This window comes from Ovis aries, chromosome 1 (assembly GCF_016772045.2).
Source record: "Ovis aries strain OAR_USU_Benz2616 breed Rambouillet chromosome 1, ARS-UI_Ramb_v3.0, whole genome shotgun sequence".
Lineage (NCBI taxonomy): Eukaryota > Metazoa > Chordata > Mammalia > Artiodactyla > Bovidae > Ovis > Ovis aries.
Genome location: NC_056054.1, coordinates 188,523,755 through 188,548,905, shown reverse-complemented (window position 1 = coordinate 188,548,905; position 25,151 = coordinate 188,523,755). Strand labels below are relative to the sequence as shown.

The 25,151-nt window shown below is 54.1% G+C and overlaps 1 protein-coding gene across 1 annotated transcript in view; it reads left to right on the top strand.

The window, feature by feature from the left end:
• Window positions 1–22,664, top strand: part of ADCY5 (adenylate cyclase 5) — a 159,182-nt gene extending 136,518 nt beyond the window's left edge. The window contains exons 14-21 of the mRNA XM_027956458.3: window positions 98–262; window positions 4,343–4,518; window positions 6,735–6,764; window positions 7,808–7,940; window positions 13,776–14,039; window positions 15,058–15,262; window positions 18,555–18,679; window positions 20,358–22,664. Coding sequence (XP_027812259.1) covers window positions 98–262; window positions 4,343–4,518; window positions 6,735–6,764; window positions 7,808–7,940; window positions 13,776–14,039; window positions 15,058–15,262; window positions 18,555–18,679; window positions 20,358–20,486 — 1,227 coding nt within the window. The 3' untranslated portion in view covers window positions 20,487–22,664. The remainder of the gene's footprint in view (window positions 1–97; window positions 263–4,342; window positions 4,519–6,734; window positions 6,765–7,807; window positions 7,941–13,775; window positions 14,040–15,057; window positions 15,263–18,554; window positions 18,680–20,357) is intronic.
• The last annotated feature ends 2,487 nt before the right edge of the window (window positions 22,665–25,151 follow it).

The window sequence follows — 25,151 nt, the reverse complement described above, 5'->3', positions numbered from 1 at the left end:
GACCTCACCCAAAACCATGGGGCATGGGTACTTGCTGCCTGTGGAGACAGGCTGCCCTGGTCTGGCCCCCCTGGGCTGAGCCTCTCCTCCCCTACAGTTCACGTGCAACTCCAAGGACCTGTTTGGCTGCCTGGGGGACGAGCACAACATCAGTGCCAGTCAGGTCAACGCGTGCCACGTGGTGGAGTCGGCCGTCAACTACAGTCTGGGTGATGAGCAGGGCTTCTGCGGCAGCTCCTGGCCCAACTGCAACTTCCCCGAGGTACTGGGCAGGGTGGGGTAGGATGCAGATGGGGATCCGCCACCAGCCCTTTCCACCCTCAACTACTCTGATGGACAGTCAGGGGCCCTCAGGCTCACTGCCATTCCAGAAAACTCCTTTCCCCGAAGTCTGTCTCACTCTATGCCAGACACCAGTGAGCAAGGCCAACCTCCCTGTATAATATTAGCAACAATAATAGCATAGCTGTTGCTTATAGGGTGCTTACCATGGGCCAGACACAGTGCTAAGAGCTTCACATTTACTCATTTAGTCCTCAGAGCAACCCTGTGACAAAGATGCTATTACTAGCTCCTTCATACGGATGAAATTGAGGCACAGAGAGGTTAAATAACATGCCTTACGGTCACACAGTTAGCAAGAGGCAGAGCCAGAGCCCCCACCCAGGTCACCTGACTTCAGAATTGTTGCTCTTAACCTGAAGGCAGAGATGTTTCTGGACCCTCAGCCTCAGCAGCATACCCCCATGCTGCCCTGGGTGGCCTGCCTGACCCCTTTGCTGTAGGTCAGAGAGTGGAGGGGAGCAAAAGGAACTATATCCTGAACCAGCCCTACCACCTGCCTCACCCATTCAAAGTACAGTTCAGCAGCTTTTAGAGTGTTGCTGGCTTGGGTTCTCCCACTAACTCACTAGGGCTTCCCTGGAGGCTCAGCTGGTAAAGAATCTGCCTGCAATGCAGGGAGACCTGGGTTCAACCCCTGGGTTGGGAAGATCCCCTGGAGAAGGGAATGTCAACCCACTCCAGTATTCTTGCCTGGAAAATTCCATGAACTGAGGAGCCTGGTGGGCTGCAGTCCATGGGGTGGCAAAGAATCGGACACGACTGAGTGACTAACACACTTAGTATATTCACAGCTTGTGCAGCCATCATTACAATGGAATCGTACAGCATTTTTGTCTCCCCAAAATGAAATTGTGTACCTACAGATCACTGGGTTTAAAAATTCGGTGTCAAGAACCCTTAGCAGCATGGTATTCTGAGTGCTGCGCCACCCTGCTGGGCTTCCTCAGGGAGCCATTCTGCAGAGAGCAGCAGGATCAGGCTTCCAGCCCAGCGCATTGCCTCCCAGCACTGGCCACTCCCACAACCTGACTCCCAACCAGGGCGCCCGTGAAATCTAAGATGATGGCAGTTTTTGCCCTTTTCTGGGGAGAAAGCCCATGCCTTCAGCCAACTCCAAAAGGGCCCATGACTCATAAGAAGGCTCCAAGACGGCAGTGAGGGTCCCTGGGGACTGTCACAGTGCTGGCCTCCTTACCTGTCCCAGGGAAGGGGACTGATCCACCTCCCCTGTATGGATGGGATGAGGGAGACTCAGTGAGAGGTAGGGCTCCCCTGTGCCAGTGTCACCCGGACCACTGGTCCCTGGGCCCACTCTGCCCTGGAAGCCATGCTCCAGCGCCTGCCTTGGCTCTCCACCTCCCTCCCCTCTCACATCTGGCCTTGGCTCTCCACCTCCCTTCCCTCTCACATCTGGCCTTGGCTTTCCACCTCCCTCCCCTCTCACATCTGGCCTTGGCTCTCCACCTCCCTCCCCTCTCACATCTGGCCTTGGCTCTCCACCTCTCCACCCCTCTCCCCTCTCACATCTGGCCTTGGCTCCCCACCTCTCCCCTCTCACATCTGGCCTTGGCTCTCCACCTCCCTCCCCTCTCACATCTGGCCTTGGCTCTCCACCTCTCCCCTCTCACATCTGGCCTTGGCTCTCCACCTCTTCCCGCTCACATCTGGCCTTGGCTCTCCACCTCCCTTCCCTCTCACATCTGGCCTTGGCTCTCCACCCCTCTTCCCTCTCACATCTGGCCTTGGCTCTCCACCCCTCTTCCCTCTCACATCTGGCCTTGGCTCTCCTCTCCCCTTTCACATCTGGCCTTGGCTCCCCACCCCTCCCCTCTCACATCTGGCCTTGGCTCTCCACCTCTCCCCTTTCACATCTGGCCTTGGCTCTCCTCTCCCCTCTCACATCTGGCCTTGGCTCTCCACCTCTTCCCTCTCACATCTGGCCTTGGCTCTCCACCCCTCTTCCCTCTCACATCTGGCCTTGGCTCTCCACCCCTCTTCCCTCTCACATCTGGCCTTGGCTCTCCACCCCTCTTCCCTCTCACATCTGGCCTTGGCTCTCCACCTCTCCCCTCTCACATCTGGCCTTGGCTCTCCACCTCCCTTCCCTGTCACATCTGGCCTTGGCTCTCCACCTCTCCCCTCTCACATCTGGCCTTGGCTCTCCACCTCTCCCCTCTCACATCTGGCTGACAGCCTCTAGGAGCTGCTGCCTGAGGGCTGTTGGTTGGAAGCCGAGGCTGTTTTTGGTCTTGCACGTGTCCCTTGGTGGCTGCTCCATGGGTGAGCAGGGGAACAAAGTGATGGCAGGGCCTGTCCTGGTTCCTCATTTGTGGGAGATGGTTGATCACAGCCTTCAGCTCTCACCAGCCTGACCTGTTTTGGGCCCTCAGATCCCAGGCCTCACCAGCTGCAGACCCCTCAGGCTGATCCCACCCCACAAGTGTTGTTCTGATTTAGCAATTCAGCAACTCCTCAGAGACCTGGATGGGCCTCGGTATTAAGCTTTGGCCTTGTCTGGGCCCAGGGTCTGAATGGGCCTCCAGGCTGGTGCTTTGTCCCCCTCCCCATCCCCCGAGAACAGAATTATTATCCTCGAGGCTGATGTGTCTGAGTGTGCCCGCCCTACTCCTTCCTCTGCCCCTTTACTGCTGGTGAGTTGAAACAAGTCCTTTCCTCCTCCAGTCACCAGGCGCTACCCTCACTTCCAGCCACCAATACTTGGCCTCCATCCCAAGGCAGAGGCAGCAGTGAGTCGCTTTGCCTGGCGCAAAAATAGTGATGCTAAATTTAAAAGAAAGAGCAAAATAATAGATGCTGACTGTCTTGGATCAATATCAGGGGACAACAGAACAGACATTGACCTCTGAGATGGCCTGGTTTGGTCCCTTGGACAACTGTCCGAGGCTCTGAGGCCAGAAGGGATTCCCCCAAAGTGCAGGGGAAGGCACAGCCCCTCATCTGAACCTTTCAGATGAGATATGTTGTGGACTGTAAAGTTTTCAGCGTTTAAAAGGTTATCTCACACCTCGGTGCAATCCGGGCAGCACCTGATAATGAAACACAGAAATATTTCTGCAGCAAAACGTATGACTAGTCACAGGAAGCAGGACAAAGGTGATACTTCACATCACATCAGTAGATCCGTCTGGCCACCAAATAAGGCAGTTCAGATGTTGCCACCACATCAGTTACGAAAACACTTTCAGTTCTCAGGACTCTGAATTTAAAGTTGCAGATCCAGAGCTGGAGCCTGCACTTTCACAGTTATGGAGGGCACCACACACTGGGGCAGGGGGCGTCATATCATTGTTATTCATCACAGTAAGCCCACAAGAGAAAAGACTTTGCATGCAGGGAGACAAGCTTAGGGGCTTCCCTGCTGGCTAAGATGGTAAAGAATCTGGCTGCAGTGCAGGAGACCTGGGTTCGATCCCTAGGTAGGGAAGATCCCCTGGAGAAGGAGACGGCTACCTATACCAGTATTTTGGCCTGACTGTATAGTCCATGGGGTCGCAAAGAATCGGACACGACTGAGAGACTTGCACTTTCAACAAGCTTAGAGAGGTTGAATAAATGGCCAAAGTCACACAAACAGTCCATAATGAATCACGGCTGAAGCTCAAGTTTGCCTGAGCTGGAAGCCCTGCTCTAACCATTGGGCACCACTACTGGAACTGGTGATATTTATCCTGCCAGCCCCAACTCCTGGTTTATACCCAGGGCCATTCACATCACAGTATAAGTTGCATCAGCAGAAACATCCCCAGACCCGGTTTCACCCGAGATCAACTCAGACTGGAGAGAGGCTGCGGGGAGCCGGGGGGGCGGGCGGGGCCCGGGGAGGGGCGGCGGGCCCGGGGAGGGGGGCGGGGCCCGGGGGAGAGGGGCGGGGCCCGGGGAGAGGGGCGGGGCCCGGGGAGGGGCGGGGCCCGGGGAGGGGCGGGGCCCGGGGAAGGGGCGGGGGCCGGGCGCTCAAGCGGCCGCCCTCTCTCCGCAGTACTTCACCTACAGCGTGCTGCTCAGCCTGCTGGCCTGCTCCGTGTTCCTGCAGATCAGCTGCATTGGGAAGCTGGTGCTCATGCTGGCCATCGAGCTCATCTACGTGCTCGTCGTTGAGGTGCCCGGTGTCACGCTCTTTGACAATGCCGACCTCCTGGTCACGGCCAACGCCATGTAGGTGGCACCCGCCTGGGACCCCAAATGGGGTCTGTAGCATTGCAGAAAGACAGGGAAAATGGAAGACTGGGGCCGCAGGGGGCTTCCAGAGGAGTGTCCTTTTGCTCCCAGCTCTGACCACCTAGGCAAAAACAGCAGAGTGTCTTTTTTCTTTCCCCTCATCCCTCTCCCAGTGATGAGGGTGGCCTCAGGGCTCCTAGGTCCCCTGTGCTGCCTCCAGCCTCTTACTCAGTCCTGACTTCAGGCTTCAGTGATTCGTTCCTCATCTGTCTCAGGCAGTCTTTGATGAGCTATCTTCACCTCACTGCCCTTGCAACCACAGGCCCAGAGGGGTCAAGGTTCAATAGAGCTGGGAAGCAAGGTGCATGGGAGCAAAGGAACAGCCTCGTTGTCTGTGGGCATTTGTCCTGCCTTAAGCCAGACACCTGGACATACTTTATCCCTTTCATCCTTATGGCAACTCAGCAAAGTAGACAGGGCCTCCCTGGACAGTTGGGTAGTTTGCGCACTGCTCAAAGGCTCCTGACTGTGATGGTGAGCAGCCAAGAGGTGGCACGAATGAAGATTGTGCCCCGGGCATTCTAGCTGGCAGTCAGCCTGGTCAAATGGTGACAGATGTCAGATGTCCCAGGGAGGTGGCTCTGAGGGGAAAGAGCGCTGATTTGGGGTCGAATTGAGTTTGAATCTCAGCTTCAGACACATATTTGGCTATTTTTCCTGAATCTCCCATTATTTTTTTCCAGTAGAGTGGAAATAATAATACCTACAGTAGTAATACGTGTGTAAAGTGCCTGATAACAGTACCCCTTTCTTCCCATTACCATCTCTGCCCCCACCCCCCAACACACGAATCAGGAAGTGCAAAACGTGAGAGCTGACAGATATGTGTCCCTTGAGAAAATGCAGCAAACCGTGCTTCCTCTGAGTTAGAGGAAGGGCTTCATTCATCCATCTACCCAGTCACTCAAAAACATTTACGGAGCGCCTGCCCTGTTCCAGGCACCGAGCTTGGCAGTGGAGGTACAGTCATGGATAACATCGGCCACGACTCCAGTGTCAGAAATGATGTCACCTTCTTGTGCAGAGAACGTCACCTGAGAAAATGAAGTTGTTCACTTTCATGCACTGGAGAAGGACCTGGCAACCCACTCCAGTGTTCTTGCCTGGAGAATCCCAGGGACAGAGGAGCACTGGTGGGCTGCCGTCTGTGGGGTCGCACAGAGTCGGACACGACTGAAGCGACTTAGCAGCAGCAGCAGCAGCAGCAGCAGCAGCAGTGAAGGGTCTAAGGCAGATGGAAGGAAGAACTTCTCAGGGGCCGTGCGGGGCTCTGGGCAGATGACAGGGAGACTGCAGCATGGGGAGCAGTGCAGTTTGCAGTCCTGTGGGGACGGGAGAAGGAGGAAGTCGACCCTCCACCCAAGGATGGGGCAAGAGCAGGACTCTGCCTGTCTTTCTCTCCTGCCCTGCCCCTCCCCTACAGCCCCTGCCCTCCTCCTACTAAAGTAGCCCCGCCTAGAGAGTGGAGGTCCTTTCTGGGTTGAGAAACCCTGGCCTGGCTCTAGTGCGGCACTGTTTACTAAAAATCATGCAAGCCACAGATGTAATTTAAAATTTTCTAGTAGCTATATTAAAAAGCAAAACATGCAATTAATTCTAATAATATATTTGTTTAACCAATATATTCAGAATATTATTTTCATATGCAGTCAGTTTTAAATTATTAATGAAGTATTTGATATCTTCCCACACTAATTCTTCAAAACCTGGCATCTATTTTACACTGATAGCACATCTCAACCTGTACTAGCCACATTTTAAGCCCAGTAGCCACATATGGCTAGTGGCTACTGTACTGGACAGTACAAGTGTAGTGTTTCTCTGGGTGGCAGCGACAGGCTGGGCTGAGAGAGGGGACAGGCTGCTGCCCAGGTAGGGTCCCAGGAAAGGACCGGGTGATTTGTGGTCCTGGTGACCAGATGCTAATAGGGACCAGGCTTTCTGCAAGCCTCCTATCCTGAAAGTGTCCTTGGACTGGGGAGAGGGATGCTGGGGGGATGGAAAAGGAGCAGCAGTTGTGGGGGCAGAAATATAAGGCATGGGGACACAGAGCTGGGTGTAAAGGGTGTAGAGGGGGCAGGGGAGGCAGACAGGCCTGGAGGCTATGAGGCAGGGAGCAGTTCTGAACAGCCCTCTCCAACTCCTGTTCACAGAGACTTCAACAACAACGGGACCTCCCAGTGGTGAGTTGAAGCTCTTTGTCTGAATTCCCTCATACGACCCCTGCCTGCCAGAGGCCACCAGCTCAGGCCACCAGCCCAGCAGAGAAAGCAGCGGTGCACAGGTGGGAGGGGGCCTTGGTGGCAAGGTGGGTGATGAAGGAGGAGGCCCTTCCCTCTTGAAGTACCAATGGGGCCTCCCTGGGCAGGTACCGTTCTTTTACTATCTCCATCATCCCAAAATGACTTACAGACTCGGGACCAAGATTATCAGGCCTCAGAGGCCATTCCACAGGCCTCCAGCTCTCCCCAGGGGCGTACATGAGACCCCAGGCACAGGAGAACACGTTCCCCTTCTGCTCCCAGAGGGGAGGAGCAGAGGCCAGGCTTGCCGGGTTGGTTGGTTAGGTCTTGCCTCTGGGCTGCTGCTGCGCAGGGAGTATGCAGCCTTCAAGGTTTGGGCTCTTTGCTGGGGCTGGAGAAGGGTTTGGGACAGCTGTTTTTTATTAGGAGTATTAGTAATGTTAACAGAAATATAATCAGATAATAATTGCTACCAGTTTTGGAGCTCCTACTGTTTCTCAGATACTATACAGGAGTTTGCATACAGTCTCTGTAATTCTTGCCACAATCTTGAAATGTGGGTATTGTTATCCCATTCTACAGGTTAGGAAACTAAGATTCAGAGAGGTTAAGAGATTTGCCCAAGGTTGCCCAGGGACAGTATGGCCTGCCTGGCTCCCTTGTTACAACCCCTGTCTTGTCAACTGAGAGAGACCTGGGATGATACATTGCCTTGTAAGATGGCCCAGTTCATTTCCTGTTGTAACCAGAGGGAAGCACCCCAGTGATGCAGGGGAGTGAGCCTCAGTGGAGGAGTAATGGCTGCTGGGCTGCAGGGCAAGCGGGGACTGTGACAGGGCTGTCCACCAGGAAGACGGCACACCTCAGGCAAAGTTAGAGCAGGAGGGTGAGGAGGGGTGAGCGGAAGTGGGAGGAAGACAAACAGGCCTGAGTGGCCCTCGGAGCCTGGCATGAAGCGTGGGGCCTCTGCCTCCCGCCTGCAGCCCTGAGCATCCGACCAAGGTGGCGCTGAAGGTGGTGACGCCCGTCATCATCTCCGTCTTCGTGCTGGCCCTGTACCTGCATGCCCAGCAGGTGGAGTCCACTGCCCGCCTCGACTTCCTCTGGAAACTTCAGGTGGGTGGCCAGGGGCTGGGGCGGGGCGGGTGGGGCGTGGGAGGAGGTACCCAGGCCTCTGGGGGCTTTCTGGGCTGGGCTGGGCCTGGGTTCTGCACCGACGAGGTGTCCTGCTCAGGCCTCATCCCAATTGCCTGGTGCCCTGTGTCCTGGTGAGTCTGCCCATTGCTCTCTGGGGCCAAGAGGCAAAACCGCAGAGCTCCAGGCAAACCCACCCTCAACAGTGCCCAGTCCTGGGACCCTGGTGGACAGACAGGAGGAGAGGAGGGGAGCAGGGGGTGGGCAATTCTGGGGCCTCAGAGGCCTGAGTGTGGGAGCTGGCACCAGGGGCATCTGAACAGGGCTCGATGTGACCAGAACTGGACTTGAAGCCTCCTCCAGGAGAAGACAGCTGGAAGGGGCGTCAAAGACCATTGACAGGAAGTCCAGCCAGGTGGCTGTGCCCTGGCCTTGATGAGCAGTGGTCCAGGCAGGGGCAGAGGTGCTGGGTGCTGGGTGCCCTGGTGGAGCTGAAATCCAGCCAGCACTCTACTGTCCAGGCTCTGTGCCCTGAAAGCTGATTGTGCCCACCTGGAGGAGGGGGTGATGCTGGGCCATGCACAGAGTGCTCCAGGTGCTAGCAGCAGCCCCTGGGTGGCCCCTTACTACCTGCTGGACCACCTCAAAAGGTGCGGGAGAGGGTGCCCAGGACCTGCGAGAAAGCCTGGCTTTAGATAGGAGTAGGGGCGGGGCTCAGACCTGTTGCTCCCTCCCAGCCGCTTGTAAGGCATAGCTTAGCCTGGCCTCTTTGCCTCCTCTGGCCTGACTCCTGTGTGCAGACCACTTCTTCAGCTCTCTGTAGCTTGCTTAGGCTTTCTCCATCCTCAGTGTCCTAGTAATGTCGAGATTCAAGTCTTCGGGCCAGGGCAGGAAGCCTTGATTTTCACTGGCTGCTGAGTGAAAGTGGAGACATCTAGCTGCCCCTGCTATTGGGAGTTTCGTGTGAGGTCTTGCTGAGGTCCCCACTGAGGTCTCCGGTGGGAATGCCCTGAGGCTGGGGAAGCATGTTTTCCTGCAGAATGCCCCTCCTAAACCCTGGGTCAGGAGGTGCCTCAGGGGTACCCACTGTGAGGCTGCATCTTCTCTTCTCAGGGAGCGGCCTCCCAGCCTCCTCCCCGCTGGTTCGCGCCCCTCATCTTGGGGAAGCTCCCGGGAGGCCCCCAGCTCTCCCCTGGGGGCTGACCAGACTCTGTGGAGCCTGAAGCCAATTTCCCTCCATTCCTCTGCTCTCAGCCCCCACCTCCCCCATGAGCCCTCCAGAAGCCCCTCCCAAGGTGGTTGCTGCTGTGTGACTCAGTTGTACTGAAAAGACCCTAAGAAAGGGGTGGAGGCCAGGGATGGGGAGCCTGCCACTCCGCTTCCTGTGACTGACTACCCCTACACCCCCACCCCTGGACCCTGTCCAGCTCGTGAGGGTACAGGGTCAAATGGGGGCTCCCACCAGGTTTCATCTGCTTTTAGGGGGGAAAGTTGTAAAAAATTATTTTAAACTTACAGAAAAGCTAAAAGAACAGTGTAAAGAGCTCCACCAGTCCCTTCGTCAGATTCCCCAACCATTTTTCTGCATTTGCTCCATCACCCTCTCTTTTCTGACACGATGCCCCAATCCACCCCCTCAGTTTCCCAGTGTCTACCTCCCCAAAGCAAGGACACTCTCTGCATTATTCCCATGCAACCCCCCAGACAGGAAATCAACACTGTCCACCCACAATACATCCACTCACAGGACCATTCGTGTTTGGTCAGCTGTCCCAGTTCTGGCCCAGGACCCCCTCCAAGGTACCCTGTGCATTTAGTCATTATGTTTCTTGTCTTTGCCCCTCAGCTTGTCAGTCTTGAAGAGGTCCTTGTTCTATAACCCTCAGTATGGGGCCCTTGATGTTTTCTGTGTCCAGACTTGGGCCCCGCCTTCTGGGAGGAAAACCGTGGAAGTGACGCTCACTAGCCACCCCTCAGAGCATCACCTTGAGGGTTCTTCTGTGTTGGTCTGTCCCACCCCTGGCGACGTTAACCTTGATCACCCTCTCAAGTGGACATCTGCCAGATTTCTCCACTGTCAGGTCCCCATCTTCCCTTTTGTACCCTATTAGCATTTTGTGGAAAGATACTCTGGCGTTACTCCAATAATCGGATTCTCAGCAAACCTCAGCCAGCAGTCCCAGCATCCGTCACTGCCTCCTGCCTGCCAGCTGTGAGGGCCTGTGTCTGCCATTCCTTCTGCCTTGCTTTTTTAAAAATTAATTTATTTGGCTGCATTGGGTCTCAGCTGCGGCCTGCAGGCTCTTTCCTTGCAGTTGTGGTGTATGGACTTAGTTGCTCCACAGCATGTGGGATCTTACTTAGTTCCAGGAGTTGAACCCATGCCCCTGCCACTGCAAGGTGGATTCTTAACCACTGGACCACCAGGGAGGGCCCCCTTCTACATTTGTTAACCGACAGTCTCCTTTAAGGCAGAGCTTTCCTTGTGTGTGTTGGTTGTGCAGTCATGTCCAACTGCTTGCAACCCCATAGACTGTAGCCCACCAGGCTCCTCTGTCCATGGCATTTTCCAGGCAAGAATACTGGAGTGGGTTGCCATTTCCTTCTCCAGGGGAACTTTCTGATCCAGGGATCCAACCCGGGTGTCCTGTATTACAGGCGGACTCTTTACCGTCTGAGCCACCAGGGAAGCCCAGAGCTTTCCTTATCCTCCTCTGATTTACTTCATTCATTTATCTACATCAGCCTAACTCATAGATTCCTGTCGAATTCAGTGGGGCTTACACTCTGCTCCTCTCATTATTTATTTTAATGTTTCACGCGTCCTGGCTCTGGTCAGTGTGTCTTCAGGTTGGCTTCCGTGTTCTTTGATACGTCGCCATCATTCTTTGGGCATTTTTTTACTTTCTGGCACAAGATGGTGTCTGGGGCTCATCATGTACTTTCCCTTCAAAGTGCCCCAATTGTTTTTAATGGAGAATGGTGTTTAGAAACCCAGATCAGGGCACCCCGTGGGCTCACTGTTCTAGGCCCTCTCTGTGGACGAAGATAGGAAATGTATCTAAGTATATAGAAAATACACACATACACACATACATATGAACGGATACTACTGCAGTACCTGTCAGTTGATATTTAAAACCATGAGTTGGTAGCAGTACCCCCATTCCCAATGCAATACCTCAGGCTTCTTTGTAGCCTTCCTCCTTCCATGCATGCAAATATTATCGCTGGCAGTGAGAACTTCCCCTTCTATTTCTTTCACTTATTTACTCATTTGTTCAATGGAACTGGCCTCCCCACCACCCCAGCCCCCTACCCTGCCCCACCGTGCCCGCTCCCCGCCTCACTGCCCTGCTTCCTTGCTGGACACACCACATGTGGCGCTCCCTCCTCTGATCAGGTCCTTCCTCAGGCACAAGCACTCTGTACAAGGTTGGGAAGGAAGGGAAAATTGACAAGGAAGTGGCTGGCCACTCCCCGTTTTGCAAAAATGCGCATGTGTGTGAGTGTGGGGGTGAGCGTGTCTACTCGTCAGGCATGTCTGCCCGCCTCTACTGAAGCATCTCATGATGCTCCCGCATCCTTCCATCTCCCATAGTCCTCCAGCGCTTTGGGGAGGGGTAGATAATAACCTGAACACGGGGCCCTGATGGATGAGTGATGGTCTGTTGTCCCACCGCCAGTCTCGCCTAGCAGCCCATTTAGCTGTTGGGTCTGTGGTCATGGTGGGTGGGTGTGGTGCTGACAGGGAGGTGGGGAGCCTGGGGTCCTCAGCTTCCCTGAAGCACCTGCACAAGATACACAGCTGCATGGCCCTCCTCTGGGCCTTGGTCCTCAGGAGAACCCATTCTTGTCTCCTCCCATAGCCTTGACCTTATTAGGACCAGCAAGCACCTGTGAACCCCTGAGCCATCCTGCCTGAGCAGAGCCCAGCCTAGAGGCAGCTGGCTGTGCTGGCAGCTGCCCACACGTCTTGGGCAGAGCTCCCAGAGGTGGCAGGTACACCTGACCAGCACCTCTGTGCTTGGCTTCTGTTCCCAGCAGCAGCTGTGCTCCCTGCGTCCCCACCCCCAGCCTCCACTGCCTGACACTCTGGGCAGATGCTCTCTGGGAAAGCATTCCTGCCACCTGTGGGCTGATCAGAGGAGTGGAGGTGCTCCTGGGTCCCCAGGCGTGTGGTCTCCGTGGGAGGTAGGGGCGGGAGTGAGGGCAGCCTGGTGCATCTTCAAAGCAGCTGGGGCCCCTCTGCGGGGACAGCAGGGGGAAGGAGAGGGACTCCCACACCAGCCTTCTCCCACTGGCACACCTGTTCCAGAGCAGAAGCAGGGTGCCCTTATTTATGGGAGTTGTTGTTGTTTAGTCACAAGGTCATGTCTGTTTTTGTGACCCCATAGACTGTAGCCCACCAGGCTCCTCTGTCCACGGGATTTTTCAGGCCAGAATACTGGAGTGGGTTGCCATTCCCTTCTCCAGGGGATCTTCCCGACCCAGGGTTAGAACCTGCATCTCCTGCATTGCAAGATTCTTTACCACTGAGCCACCAGGGAAGCCCACTTTAGGGGAGGGGATAGTCAAAGTGTCCCACCCCACAGGAGCCACCTGGCAGGAAGACAGCATGTGCCCGGTGGACCCCCTGGCATCTGAGGGTCCAGGAGCTTCCTTGGGTATGACCCACCCATCCCAAGAATTAGGTGGGTCCTCTCACCTCGTCCCTCGGCCTCTCCTTCCCCGCTGGAACCAGACCTGCAGCCCTGATGGGTGTAGCAGCTCCTTCTCCATGGGCAGCCACTGCCCACCTGGAGACCCAGGGCCCTGAGAAATAGTCCTGGCCTTTTTGGAGGTTCTAGCTGCAGTGAATAGAAAGGCCTCCATGTTTAGTTAAGGAAGGCCCAAGAAGGCTGGCTAGATCTTTTAAACAGCCCTGCTAATGATGCTTGGCCTGCCTGTCTGCCTGCCTTACCTACACTGTTGCCTGCCCCCACTGAAGGGACCATTCTGTTTGCTTTTGAGGGGAGGGAGCAAGCAGACCCCCCTTCTGGACCCCTGTGCCCCTTGAACACTCTGGTTAGCTGGCTCCTTGCACACCAAAGTGCAGGACTACCTCTGTGCTTCAGCTTGTGGGCCACTATTGGCCTCTTGACCTGAGGGTTCTGCACTGTCCCTTTATCCTGGATGGTGAGTTTGTCCCAGGCCCTGGACTCAAGCTTGGGGACATCAGTGATGTCCCTGTCCTGCCCAGGTGGCACCTCGAGGCACGTGCACCCTCTGGTCCTGGGATGAGTCAGCTCTTGGGGAACCAGGGAGACCAGGCAGGGCTCTAAGCAGGTTTCCCTGCATTCAGTCTGCTAAAATGATTTTTATCAAATTGCTTTTCTGTGTGCGTTTCCTTATACGAAGAGGCAAATGGACAATCGAGGCGCACTTGGATGGCTGGAGGGCCGTGCGGGCGCAGGTTTGAACCAGCCTTTTACCCTCCTGCCTCCTTTTCATCTGGGGCAGGCAGGATCCTTCCAGCTTCTCCCAGGTCTCCTCTGGGACCTGTTTTCACTCAGGGTCCCTCCTGCAGGATCAATGCTCTCATAGGTGTCGCTTCCCGAGAGGCAGGAGGGGAGAGTTAGCCACTTACAGAGCTCTCTTTTCTGATGGTCAGAGTAATAGATGCTCTTTATTGAAAACCTGAAGTAGAGACAGCAGTGAGGATGCAGCTGGCACTTGCTGAAGTCTTGGGCCCATGTGGGCACGCAGGCGGGCTGCACTGCCTTTTTCTAAGCAGCCTGCTGCTTGCCCTCCCTCTGACCGAGCCCTCTGTCCCAGGCCACAGAGGAGAAGGAGGAGATGGAGGAGCTGCAGGCCTACAACCGGCGGCTGCTGCACAATATTCTGCCCAAGGACGTGGCCGCACACTTCCTGGCCCGCGAACGGCGCAACGACGAGCTCTACTATCAGTCGTGCGAGTGCGTGGCCGTCATGTTCGCCTCCATCGCCAACTTCTCCGAGTTCTACGTGGAACTGGAGGCCAACAACGAGGGCGTCGAGTGCCTGCGGCTGCTCAACGAGATCATCGCAGACTTTGACGAGGTGCAGCTGGGCCCCGATACCCCCTTTCCCATCACCAGTGTGAGTGGAGACATCAGGCGCCCTGACTGTGTCCCAGGCACTGCCAAGGCGCCTGCGTGTATTTCTTCCCCATCACCATGTCACAGTGGGGAGGCCCAGACTCACAGGCATTAAGCGTCTTGCCTTGGGTCACTGCCTGTAAGCGGCAGAGCTGGGGTTTTAGCCTCAGCTGCCCCATCGAGGCTCCGCCTGGCTGACTCACCAACCATCCTCATCACCTGCCATTCCTCTTGTGCCATCTCGGGCTGGACAGGGCCTCAGGCTGGGACTCAGCATTTGAGAGAGTCCAAGGGAGGAGGGATTCCCAAGCTAAAGGAGGAGGTGGGACCAAGTTGCAAAGCCTTGAACAGCAGAAGCAGAAGCAAAGAGATTTTCTTTGTTGAGTACCTAGTGTGCGCCAGTAGAGCAGTCTCGGTGCTGGGAGCTCACCGTGTAGTGAGTGTGAGAGGGACAAGCCCAGCAGGAATGCAGGGGCCGGGGCATGGAGCACAAACACTAGAGAGATGGTGGAGCTGGGACCAGGCAGTATCAGAAGCAGCCCCTGAGACCCCCGGGCATTGTGGTTACTGGAGTTGGCTGAAATGGATGTGGACAGGCTTCCAGCAGATCCTAGAGACAGGAGAGAGTGTCCTGCTGGACAGCAATGAGGAGGTTTCCCTGGGAGGGCTGGGGACCTTAGCCAGCAAAGGGAAAGGCGGCTGCCAATCCATATTAGGGGGGAAAGCCCCAGAGGTGACTCGTGACCTGGCCCCAGGGGCTTTTGTATGTGGCTGGGCTCATAGCCCACAGCCCCTAGACAGCCAGCGGATGAGTGCTGGAGGAGGCCTGACTGTTGGGGAGCACCGAGGCTTTACTCTGAGCGGGTGACAGAGATGGGCCCCTCTGTGTGAACCGGGGTGAGGGGCTGTGCTGCTGCACTCCCCCGCAGACCTCAGTACTCAACTTCGGGGTGACCCAGGTTTGGCCTCCTTCTTCCCAGATCATTAGTGAGGACCGGTTCAGGCAGCTGGAAAAGATCAAGACCATCGGCAGCACCTACATGGCCGCCTCGGGCCTCAATGACTCCACCTACGACAAGGTGGGCAAGACCCACATCAAAGCCCTGGCCGACTTCGCCATGAAGTTGATGGACCAAATGAAGTACATCAACGAGCACTCCTTCAACAACTTCCAGATGAAGATCGGTGAGCCTGGCTCAGGGCGCTGAGGGCTTGTGGGGGCTCCCCAAACCCCCTCTCCCATCCTGCTTCCAAGAGCCAGTCCAAGGAGGCTGATGGTATCGTATGTCCCAGCCCAAGGGGCAGGGTTGGTGCCCGTCACACAGCAGAGCTCTCCCAGGGCCTAGAGGTGCCTCCTTTGCATGGTGGTGAGCACGGGACACCATTTTCTCAGTTCCTGCCTTTTCTACCCACTATGCCCACCAGAGAGGCTTTGAGGGGGATGCTGTGTGCCAAGGGCACAGGGCTCCCCATGGCAGAGGCTGGAACTCAGAAAGGGGTTATTGCTGAGTTCTAAGTGGTTTCTGTGTGTGTGTAAGCAAGATCTAGGTGATGTGAAGGTTCTTCTAATCTACACAAACTGGGGAAAGAAATGGTGAGGATGTGGAGATAGTTGAGTCCACGTATCTTCCTTGGATTCCTTCTTTGTCAAATGCTTTGGCCCTTGTTGGGTGGCTTTGAGGAGCTTTGTAGATGCTGTGGTATCTGGGGGGCAGGACTGCTGCAGGAGAGAGGGTAAAGTTCTGAGCAGAGGCCAGTTTCAAAACAGGCAGAGCTATATACTACTTGTTTAGAAAATCTTTGAACCAAAACCCTATATAATTTTTTTCAATTTCTGTATTTATTATATTATTTCTTAATTGAAGTATAGTTGATTTACAATATATTAGTTGTGGGTATGCTGCTGCTGCTGCTAAGTCGCTTCAGTTGTGTCCAACTCTGTGCAACCCCACAGACGGCAGCCCACCAGGCTCCCCTGTCCCTGGGATTCTCCAGGCAAGAACACTGGAGTGGGTTGCCATTTCCTATGTATGAAAGTGAAAAGTGAAAGTGAAGTCGCTCAGTCGTGTCCGACTCCTAGCGACCCCATGGACTGCAGCCCACCAGGCTCCTCCGTCCATGGGATTCTCCAGGCAAGAGCACTGGAGTGGGGTGCCATTTCCTATGCATGAAAGTGAAAAGTGAAAGTGAAGTTGCTCAGTCGTGTCCGACTCCTAACGACCCCATGGACTGCAGCCTACCAGGCTCCTCTGTCCATGGGATTCTCCAGGCAAGAGCACTGGAGTGGGGTGCCATTTCCTATGCATGAAAGTGAAAAGTGAAAGTGAAGTCGCTCAGTCGTGTCCGACTCCTAGCGACCCCATGGACTGCAGCCCACCAGGCTCCTCCGTCCATGGGATTCTCCAGGCAAGAGCACTGGAGTGGTTGCCACTGCCTTCTCCGGTTGTGGGTTTACAGCATAGTGATTATACTCCAAGTAAAGTTATTATAAAATATTGGCTATGTTTCCTGTGCTATACATCTTCTTTGTATTCCTTTTGTTGTTTATTACCCCAGTCTTCTATTCTGACACTTTTCAACTCTACAGAAGAGCTGCAAGAATAGTGCAGGGAAAACCCACGTACATCCACACTTGCCTATTTGCTCCGCTACAGCATCCACTAAACGATCTGAGAAACACAACTCTGTGTTGCTTGATAAGGTTCAAGGTGTCTCAGTGGCTCGTTTCGTCCTTATCTTGTCAAGGATACCCAGGCTTTCAGAATAAGTTACTTTTTCAAAAGAAACAGCTTTGTCAAGCACTGCTCTCTACCTCTTGAGGATGGTGGAGATAAAGAATGCTTTCCGAAAGAGCAGTCCTTTGTCAAAATTTTAATGTATTATCAGCTCCCTCCCAGAAATGTCTCAGGCCAAAAATGATTCAGATTTCAAATTTTTAAAAAAGGAACAGTGATTCACCAACAAAGATACTGGTATTTCAGTTCTCAAAATTAGCACATTAAACTGAAATATGGATTCTTAAAAGTCAATATTGTGTTGTGAAGGTCCTCAGGAGATCTTTTGTTCTGGCCTGAGTGCTGGGAACTGGCTTTCCCTGAGGAGCTGGCCGTGCGGGCTGGTGGGCACATGCCTGCAGACAACCAGGTTTTCATTTTGCATCAGATGCTGGAAACCCAGACCAGAGCCAGCTGGGGGTGGCACAGAGCCGTCTGTGCTTCTGTGTAAACATCACCCCTGGTCTCCCATGATGTTGCCTCCTTGTTTTTCTTTCATTCCACCTCCCCACCTCCTCTGATCTGCACTTCTCTCCTGACATGTATGTTTCTGTGAGCTGCCCCAGCTCCTGCGCTGGACCAGGACTGGGGATTGAGTGGCAGGCAGACAAGGAGCTGGGCAGGCAGCTGGGAGCCTCGTGTGGTAGATCCTGCCCTACAGACGCATGATGTGTTCCCTGGGAAGCATGGCTGTCACCAGTGAAGGTGACAGCCCAGCCTGGGAATAGCATGTGGGGTAAAAAGCTACCTGTGGTTTGATGGGCCCAAAGAGGAGGTTGGTGGAGGGAAGAGTTTTGAGGACTGATGACATTTCTGATTTAGTGAGTAGTCAAGGGGTGTGTGTGGGAGCTTCTGCTGTGTTTGTGGCCTCACGCTAAGAAATAGTTAAGCCACAGTTAGGCTTAATGAGGCCCATCAGGAGAGACAGTTTATGTGATAGGAGGGAGTGCCCTGGGCCTTGGAGATGGGGCAGAAAATATCGAGAGAATGCTGGTTGAGGCAGATGTGTCTGGGAAGGACTTTGCAGGGAGAGGAGGAAGGGCATTTGAGGTAGAGACCAGCACAGCAGAGGCTCAGGGGCGGGGCTGCTCAGTGTTGTCTTGGGCAGGACTAGGAAGGCAGACAGGCTGGAGCAGAACTGGGGAGAGTCCACACGGATGCGGCAGATTACTTCCCGGCGTCAGTCACTGCAGCATCACCACCCTGGTGCAGAAACCGGAGGGTGAATTCCTTGAAGAGAGCAGACACTGGGCAGGGATGGGGGTTAGGAGGCAGGTTCTGAGAATGAGAGTGGTGGCACCCCTGGGACAGAGGAGCGAGGCGAGTCTGGTATGCTGAGTCTGAATTAAAGGTGGAAACTTCAATGCCACCAGGAGAGGGGTGATTAAAGAAAGGCAACCAGCAAATGCAAAAGGCCACTGGAAGCCTTAAAGAGGGCAGTCTAGCGGTAGATTTGCAGGCGCTGAGAAGTAGTGGCTATGTGAATGGGTTCCTGTGGTCTCGAGTTAGCAAGTGTGCGATAGGATCCAAGCAGTGGCAGCTGTGGGGTTAGGTACAGCCTCAAGCCAGAAGGACTCTGGGTGTCTTCAGGCCAAGAGTCAGGGGGAGAATCTGCCAAGAATTGGGGGAGGAATGGTGTCGAGGGCAGGCAGGAAAGAGTTGCTCTGAACCCTGATGAGAATTCTGACTTCTGTGCCCTGCAGGGCTCAATATTGGCCCCGTGGTGGCAGGCGTGATCGGAGCCCGCAAGCCTCAGTACGACATCTGGGGCAATACGGTGAACGTGGCCAGCCGCATGGACAGCACCGGTGTGCCCGACCGCATCCAGGTGAGTGCAGGAGCATCCACTTCCATGTCCACTGGGGGACCTCTGTGTGATGCTAAGCGGGCTTCCAGCAGGCTGCTCACAGTTCCTAGACAGAATTTCTGCAGCCACATTTGAGGGAGATGCGGTGGTTGGTGCTGATGCAGTGGAAACTTGGAGAACACAATTGTGTTTCAGGCTCTCAGTACCTTGGACAGATCTTCTAGCCTGCGCAAAGCCCTCTACTGGCCACAGGAGGAATTGTGGGGAATGGCACAGCCAAGGCCAGGAGTGCTAACACCACACACCAGGCACACAGAGCAGTCACAAGGCAGATGGCTGCAGGGAGCAGGATTTGCTAAATGGAGCTCAGAGCACTCAGGGCTTGGTCTGAAAACGAGACAAGGCCACTAGTCCCTGGATGGTGCCCCCACCAGTCTTAACAGCTGAGGAGACTGGCCAGAGACCTGGAGACTTTCTCATCTCTTCGTCCTGTACAGGCTGGCACTCTTTAGCTGCTTTTCTTTGTTTATCTCAGACCTTGCTTGATCTGACACAGAGAGGCCCTGAACCGTGGAACCTCGGTTAGCCTTCCTGGTCTCAGTTTTCCCAAGTGCAAACTGGGCCATTTTTAAGGTCCTTGCTCACACTGACGCTGCTTAACCGTCCCCTAACTTCACTCCCTCGTGGGGCCTCTGAACAAAGGGACTGACCCTGACCCCAGCACGGCCCTGGCTGGCCTGTGGGTGTTGCCTGAGGGGCATGGCCAGATGGCCTCCTCTCACCTCCATCCTGGGGAGGGTGGCTGAGGGGAAGAGAGTGGGACAGAAAGGTGGGAGTGGGGGTCCTGAGGAGAGATGGAGAGAGAGGAGGAGTGTTTACAGAGCTTCAACCCCCCCCGCCCCGCCCCCCCCCCCCACACCCACACACACAGATGTGAGGGGCTCAGTCAGTAACCGACAGACGGGCACCTACCTTTACATAGGGCTTACCTTTCACAGAATGTGCTGCCCCTTCCTAGCTGGACAGCAGGTGTGGGTGGGGGCCCCGGCAGGGGTGCTGGCCATGCTCAGAAAGGGCTCTTGGATCACCCTGTGCTGAAGGGTGATCCCCCTGTCACCTCTGCTTGGCCCTGCGCCCTGCGGTAGTGCCCTGTCGTTGCTGACACTGCCTGTGAGTCCTCCTCTGTGTTCCAAAAGCTAAAGCAGAGGCGGGCACCACAATCTGAAGTGAATCCGGGCCCTAGCATTCACCAGCTGCGAGACTTCAGGCAAGTGGCATAGGTTTTCCGAGCCTGAGATCATAGTTCTAACCTCATAGGAAGATGAAATGAAATCAGCAGTGGTTCTCAAACTGTCTGTGATGGAAAACCAGTTTCTAGAACTTTCTGAAAGGTCTGGAGTGAGGCTTTGGTTAAAACACTTGAGCGTGGATTGTGGGGAGTGGGAGGGCTGTGAGCTCCTGAGAGCTCCCCTCAGCTTCTGCGGCTCTCTCATTGTGGAGGATGGCGATAGGCAGTGCGTGTCCACAGGCACATCAGGGGCTGGCCACCCCACCTGGCCGGGAGTGGGTGCTGCCTCCTTCTGGGTTCTGAGGCCCTTCCTTGGGGGAGCTGCCGCACAGTGAGGCTGCCACCCACCCTTCCAAGTCAGGGGCAGTCAGGTCATGGAGGGCCTGTCCTCTCTCCTCCTTTGCCTCTTAGGTCACCACAGACATGTACCAGGTGCTGGCCGCCAACACGTACCAGCTGGAGTGCCGGGGTGTGGTCAAGGTCAAGGGCAAAGGCGAGATGATGACCTACTTCCTCAACGGAGGGCCCCCGCCCAGTTAGCAGCCACCGCGGACGCCAGGCAGCCTGGCCTCCAGAGACACGGCGGAAGCCTCGCTCCAGCCCGCGAGGCCGCCTGAGATTTCCCACTTTGACTCCAGAAGCAGCCTCTGCCCTTGCGGGCGGGAGGGCTGGCGGTCTCCGTCCACGGCCCGGGGTGCCAGCGTCCTGCGAGCACCAAGCTGACCAAAGATGTCTCCCTCTGTTGAAGGCGCCGCCGCGCGCGGAGAGGAGCGGCAGGAGGGATCGGGCTCGGCAGGGCAGGCCGCCTGGGCGCAGGACCGCGGAGCTCGGCCTCCGGCGGGCGGGAGGCGGCGCCACTCTGGCCCGGGCCCGGGGCTGCTTTCCTATGTGAGCCTTTACACTTCGAACCGAGGCAGCGGCTCTGCAGGCCTCGGCAGGAGTGCTGGCTTTTGGATGGGCCGTGGCCTTCATCGCGGGCCCCTCCCACAACCCACACCGGTGCCCCTGGAGGGGGCAGGACTAACTGCGAGGGGGAGGCCAGAGGACTCGGAGCAAGGAGTGGTGGTTCTGAGAAAAAAAGAAAATATTTATTAAATAAAACAAAACACGTTTCTGTGCCCTTCTTTAGACTGTGCTAGTTGTATGCGTGTAAGAGGCCCACAAGCAAACCAAGATGCCACTGCGGAGGGAGGCCAGGGATCCCAACTTGTCTTTTTGTATTTTTTATTTTGTATTACTGAAAACCTTGGAGATCTAACAAATATACCAAATTCTATATTTTGTAAACTCTCTATATTAGAAAACAGCTGTGCACAGCAGGGCATTTGTGCTCATTTGTACTGTATGTATGTTGATGTGTGTGCTGGAGTGTGTGTGTGTGCATGTGTGTGTGTGCGTGTGTTTATGCTGTGGAACTGTTCTCATTCAGGACACCTGTTTCCCTCACCTCAGATTTTCCCAGGTCCAACCAGAGCAGTGAGCGTGTCCTTTTGGGGTTCCATATGTAGGAAGATGCATGCACACGTTACCCTTTCTCCCTGTCTCTCTCTCAGACACACACACAAACTTGTCACCTCTATTAAGTAAAATGCAAACAGAATAAAAAGAAAACAAACGCCTCTTTCCCATCTCAGGCCGAGCTGGAGTCAAGGGAAGCAGCCTCAACCTGTGGCAGCCAGCAGGGCCTCCTTCCACCCTTCGGCTCCCAGAGATGTCAGCTTTTGCTTCGGGCAGAGAGGGAGCCTCTGCAACCCTGACAGCTCGGCCGGCGTGGTGGTGTGGGGAAGACTGGCCTGCCTGGCTTTCGACGCTGGCCAAGGTGCAGGCGTCTCTCTTTGGAGATGATCCCTCAGGCAAGGAAAGGATTGGGGGCTTTGCTCTCCATCTACAAACCAGACAGAGGAAAGTGGAGGCCAATCCATGGGCCAAAGCCAGCAGAAATTTCATTTTGTCTGATTTCATTTGTGGGGGTGGGAGCAGTCAAATACACCAAGAAAATTTTCTATTTTTTACATCCTATGAGGGAGGCATTTGGAAAAGGATATACTGTCATAGAGACCTTATTCAAACAGAATCCTTGGGTCCTGTGCCCAGATCTCTTCATTCCGTCTCAGGGCAGCATTCTTCTCGCCTCCCATGTGAGCTTAAAGGAGGTGAGGAGGCAGCTATATGTCAGCTGCAAAACGTTACTTTGACACCCCCCTGCACCACCTCTCAGTGGACACTAGCCCCGCCCTCCCCTTTCTGCACACCACCTCCCACCCCAATCAAACACAGTTCTGAGAAGCAAAGCTTATGGGCCTAACCCTGGCAGCCTTAGCCTACCTGTGCTTTTGCTGCTCCACCCTCTGAATTCTGCATCACCCCTGCACCTGCCGCAAGGGGCTGGCATTCTCCGTGGTGTTGTATTCGAGTCCCTGACCTCTCCATGCGGCCCGCCAGTGGTGCTGGGTTTTCATCTTGCTCCCAACCTGAGTAACGTGTGTGCTGGTTTCTCCAGTGTTTCCCCTGTTGGTCATGGACTCCCTGCCTCGTGGGGCCCCTCCCTCCCATCCCGGCAGTGACTGGTGACCACGTGCAGTGCTAGCTCTTCATTCCCTCCAAGGAGTGTGCACTCTTTTTATCCATGCTCTTGCAAAAATGAATACAATTATGATTTCCCATGGAAATGGAAAAGTCTATTTAAATAATTTAACTATTAAACACTTTCACTGGTAACGTGTCCTGGTCTAATTTGCGTCTTGGGCGGTTGGCCTGTTTCCAGTGGGAAGAACAGTGCTCTCAGTGCAGGGCAGGTCCTGCAGAGGACGTCTCAGAGGGTAGAGAGCGCCCCTGAGTGGGGACAGTGCACTGCTGTGGTGAGAATGTTGGCCAGACTGCAGTCACTGTGGCAGCAGGAGGGAGAACACTGGTGACCTTGGACGTGCCAGGGTGCAGGAGGCCACGGGATGGAGACCTAGGGAGAGGGACCAAGGGAACAAGCAATGAAGGATGGAACCAGAAAGATCCAGGACCAAAGGGAGGATGTTTTAAAACAGGTGAGCCAACTGTGTTTCAAGGTTAAGGGAATGAAAGTTTGAAAATACAAGAGGGAACACAGATCATCGAAAGGATTCAAGTAGGTGGCAGTGCAGGAGATGTAGGCAGGAGGTGAACTGACCTGACTTGGATAACTAGGAATATTTATCAGGGAATCTGTCTGCCAGAGCCTAGGAAAAGCACCCTACAAACATGGCTTCATTTAATCCTCCGGGCCACCACATTTCACTGAGGTTGAGTCATCTGCCTAAGTCCACACAGCTGGTAATTCACAACGAAGATTCAAGCAGGCTTGTCTAGTGAGCCCACACAGATAAGTAACTTCACATGTGTCCAGGACTCCTCCTTTCCCGAGAGAAAGGGAAAGGTGGTAGGAGGGCAGGGGACCCTTCTCAGCAATTCCCAGCTGCTGCACCCATTAAATTCAGGGTTATATTTGGCTTCAGAAAATAAAAGCAGAGGAGCTTGGTCAAATAAAATTGAACGCAAGTGAGAAGGAAGGCACTATTGAAAGATACTTCACTGGGGTTCATTGCAATAATGGCCACAGAGGGACACAGATGTATTCCCGGTTCTAGGTAGGCCTCCTATTCCAAAGAGAATAGATATCATCAGGAATTCAAATAAGTGTGGAAAAGAATGTAATTGCATAGAGCTAAAGTTTATTTATAATTAATTCATTAGTTATTTTTGGCTGTGCTGGCTCTCCATTGCTGCACAGGCTTTTCTCTAATTGTGGCAGGCAGGGGTTACTCTGTAGTTGCAGAGCGCCAGCTTCTCACTTCAGTGGCTTCTCTTGTTGCAGAGCGTGGAAGATCCTGCGTATCTTGGAGCAACTAAACCTGTGCACCACAACTATTAAGCCTGTGCTCTAAAACCTGAGAGACGCAAATGCTGCAGCCCGAGCATTCTAGAGCCCACGCTCTGCAACACAGAGCTAAATTTTAACTTAGAGATCTTTCAGGATCTTTTAGGAGTGCAACCATGGGAAATCATCAGTTAAATCCATTTCACCTGTAACCTACCTTCACTAATCATTTTAACTTGCTACAAAAGTCTTGGGTGTCCTCCAATCTGCCTGTAGCCTAAACAATGAGATATTGGCCCGAGGTGTTTTCCAGAAACTTAAGAGTTAGCTATGTCCTGTTCGCGATGGGCCAGCCTGTTCAGACTCTTAACCACAGACGCCTCAACTAGGCAGGCACAAGTGACCTTTTGAACAGGCAGAGGCCTGTAGCTTAGTTATGCTTGTGCAGAATGAGGATTTTTGCACCTTTTTCCAGTCACCTTTCCCCACATTCCCTCGTCCTCCAGTTGCCCTGTTTCTTTATTGGCTATCCTATATCAGTACCCCACGTCTCTTGCACTGGGGAGGTAGACTTGAGATGCCTTCTCCTGTTTCCTTGCTTGGCTGCCTTGCAAATAAATCCTCAGTTTGCTGCAAACCTTGGCGTCTCAGCATTTTGGCTTGCTGTTCTTCAGGGAGGATGAACCTGATCTGGTAATAGGTTTGATGAGCCTGCAAGAAGAGAAGTCCAGAGGGAGTTCCTGCCCGTAGTTTGTCAGCCCCTTGCCCGTATTGAGAGCCTGTGAGCAAGTTCAAGCAGCTTCCTGGGCCATTTGTTCCTAGGGCTACTCACCCCGATCTCCTCAGGGAGGGCCACTGACCTCTAGCCTTTAGTTTCACTTTGTAGCAAAGAAGTGGCTTTGGGGTTTGGAAGCTGTCTTTGGGTGAGAAACCTTGTTAAAAAGGTATACCTGTGTAAGACTGTCCATATAGATCATGAGTTGATAGCCCACCTGGTAGAATTGTGGCAGACAATGGGTTAAAGGCTCAGGGACTCCTGGTTTTGTCTCGTTTTATTTTGGTTTTGTCTTGGTTTTGTCTTGGTCTTGTTTGTCCACGTCTATGTCAGGTTGTCACTTATTAAGAACTGGCTATTGGGGACTGAGCTTCTTGGTGACCACAGCAAGCAATGGTAGAAAGACTTTGCTGCTGTGACCACCTAGAAGTAAAGCGCTTTCAAAATCAAAAATGTTAATCCAATTCCCTCTTCAAGATTTCTAGGCTTCATTCTCTAAAACTAGGGAGATTTCAGGTATGAATCCACAGAGAAGAAGAAGAACAAAATGGCCTGAAAATGGATCTTTAAATCATAATACAAT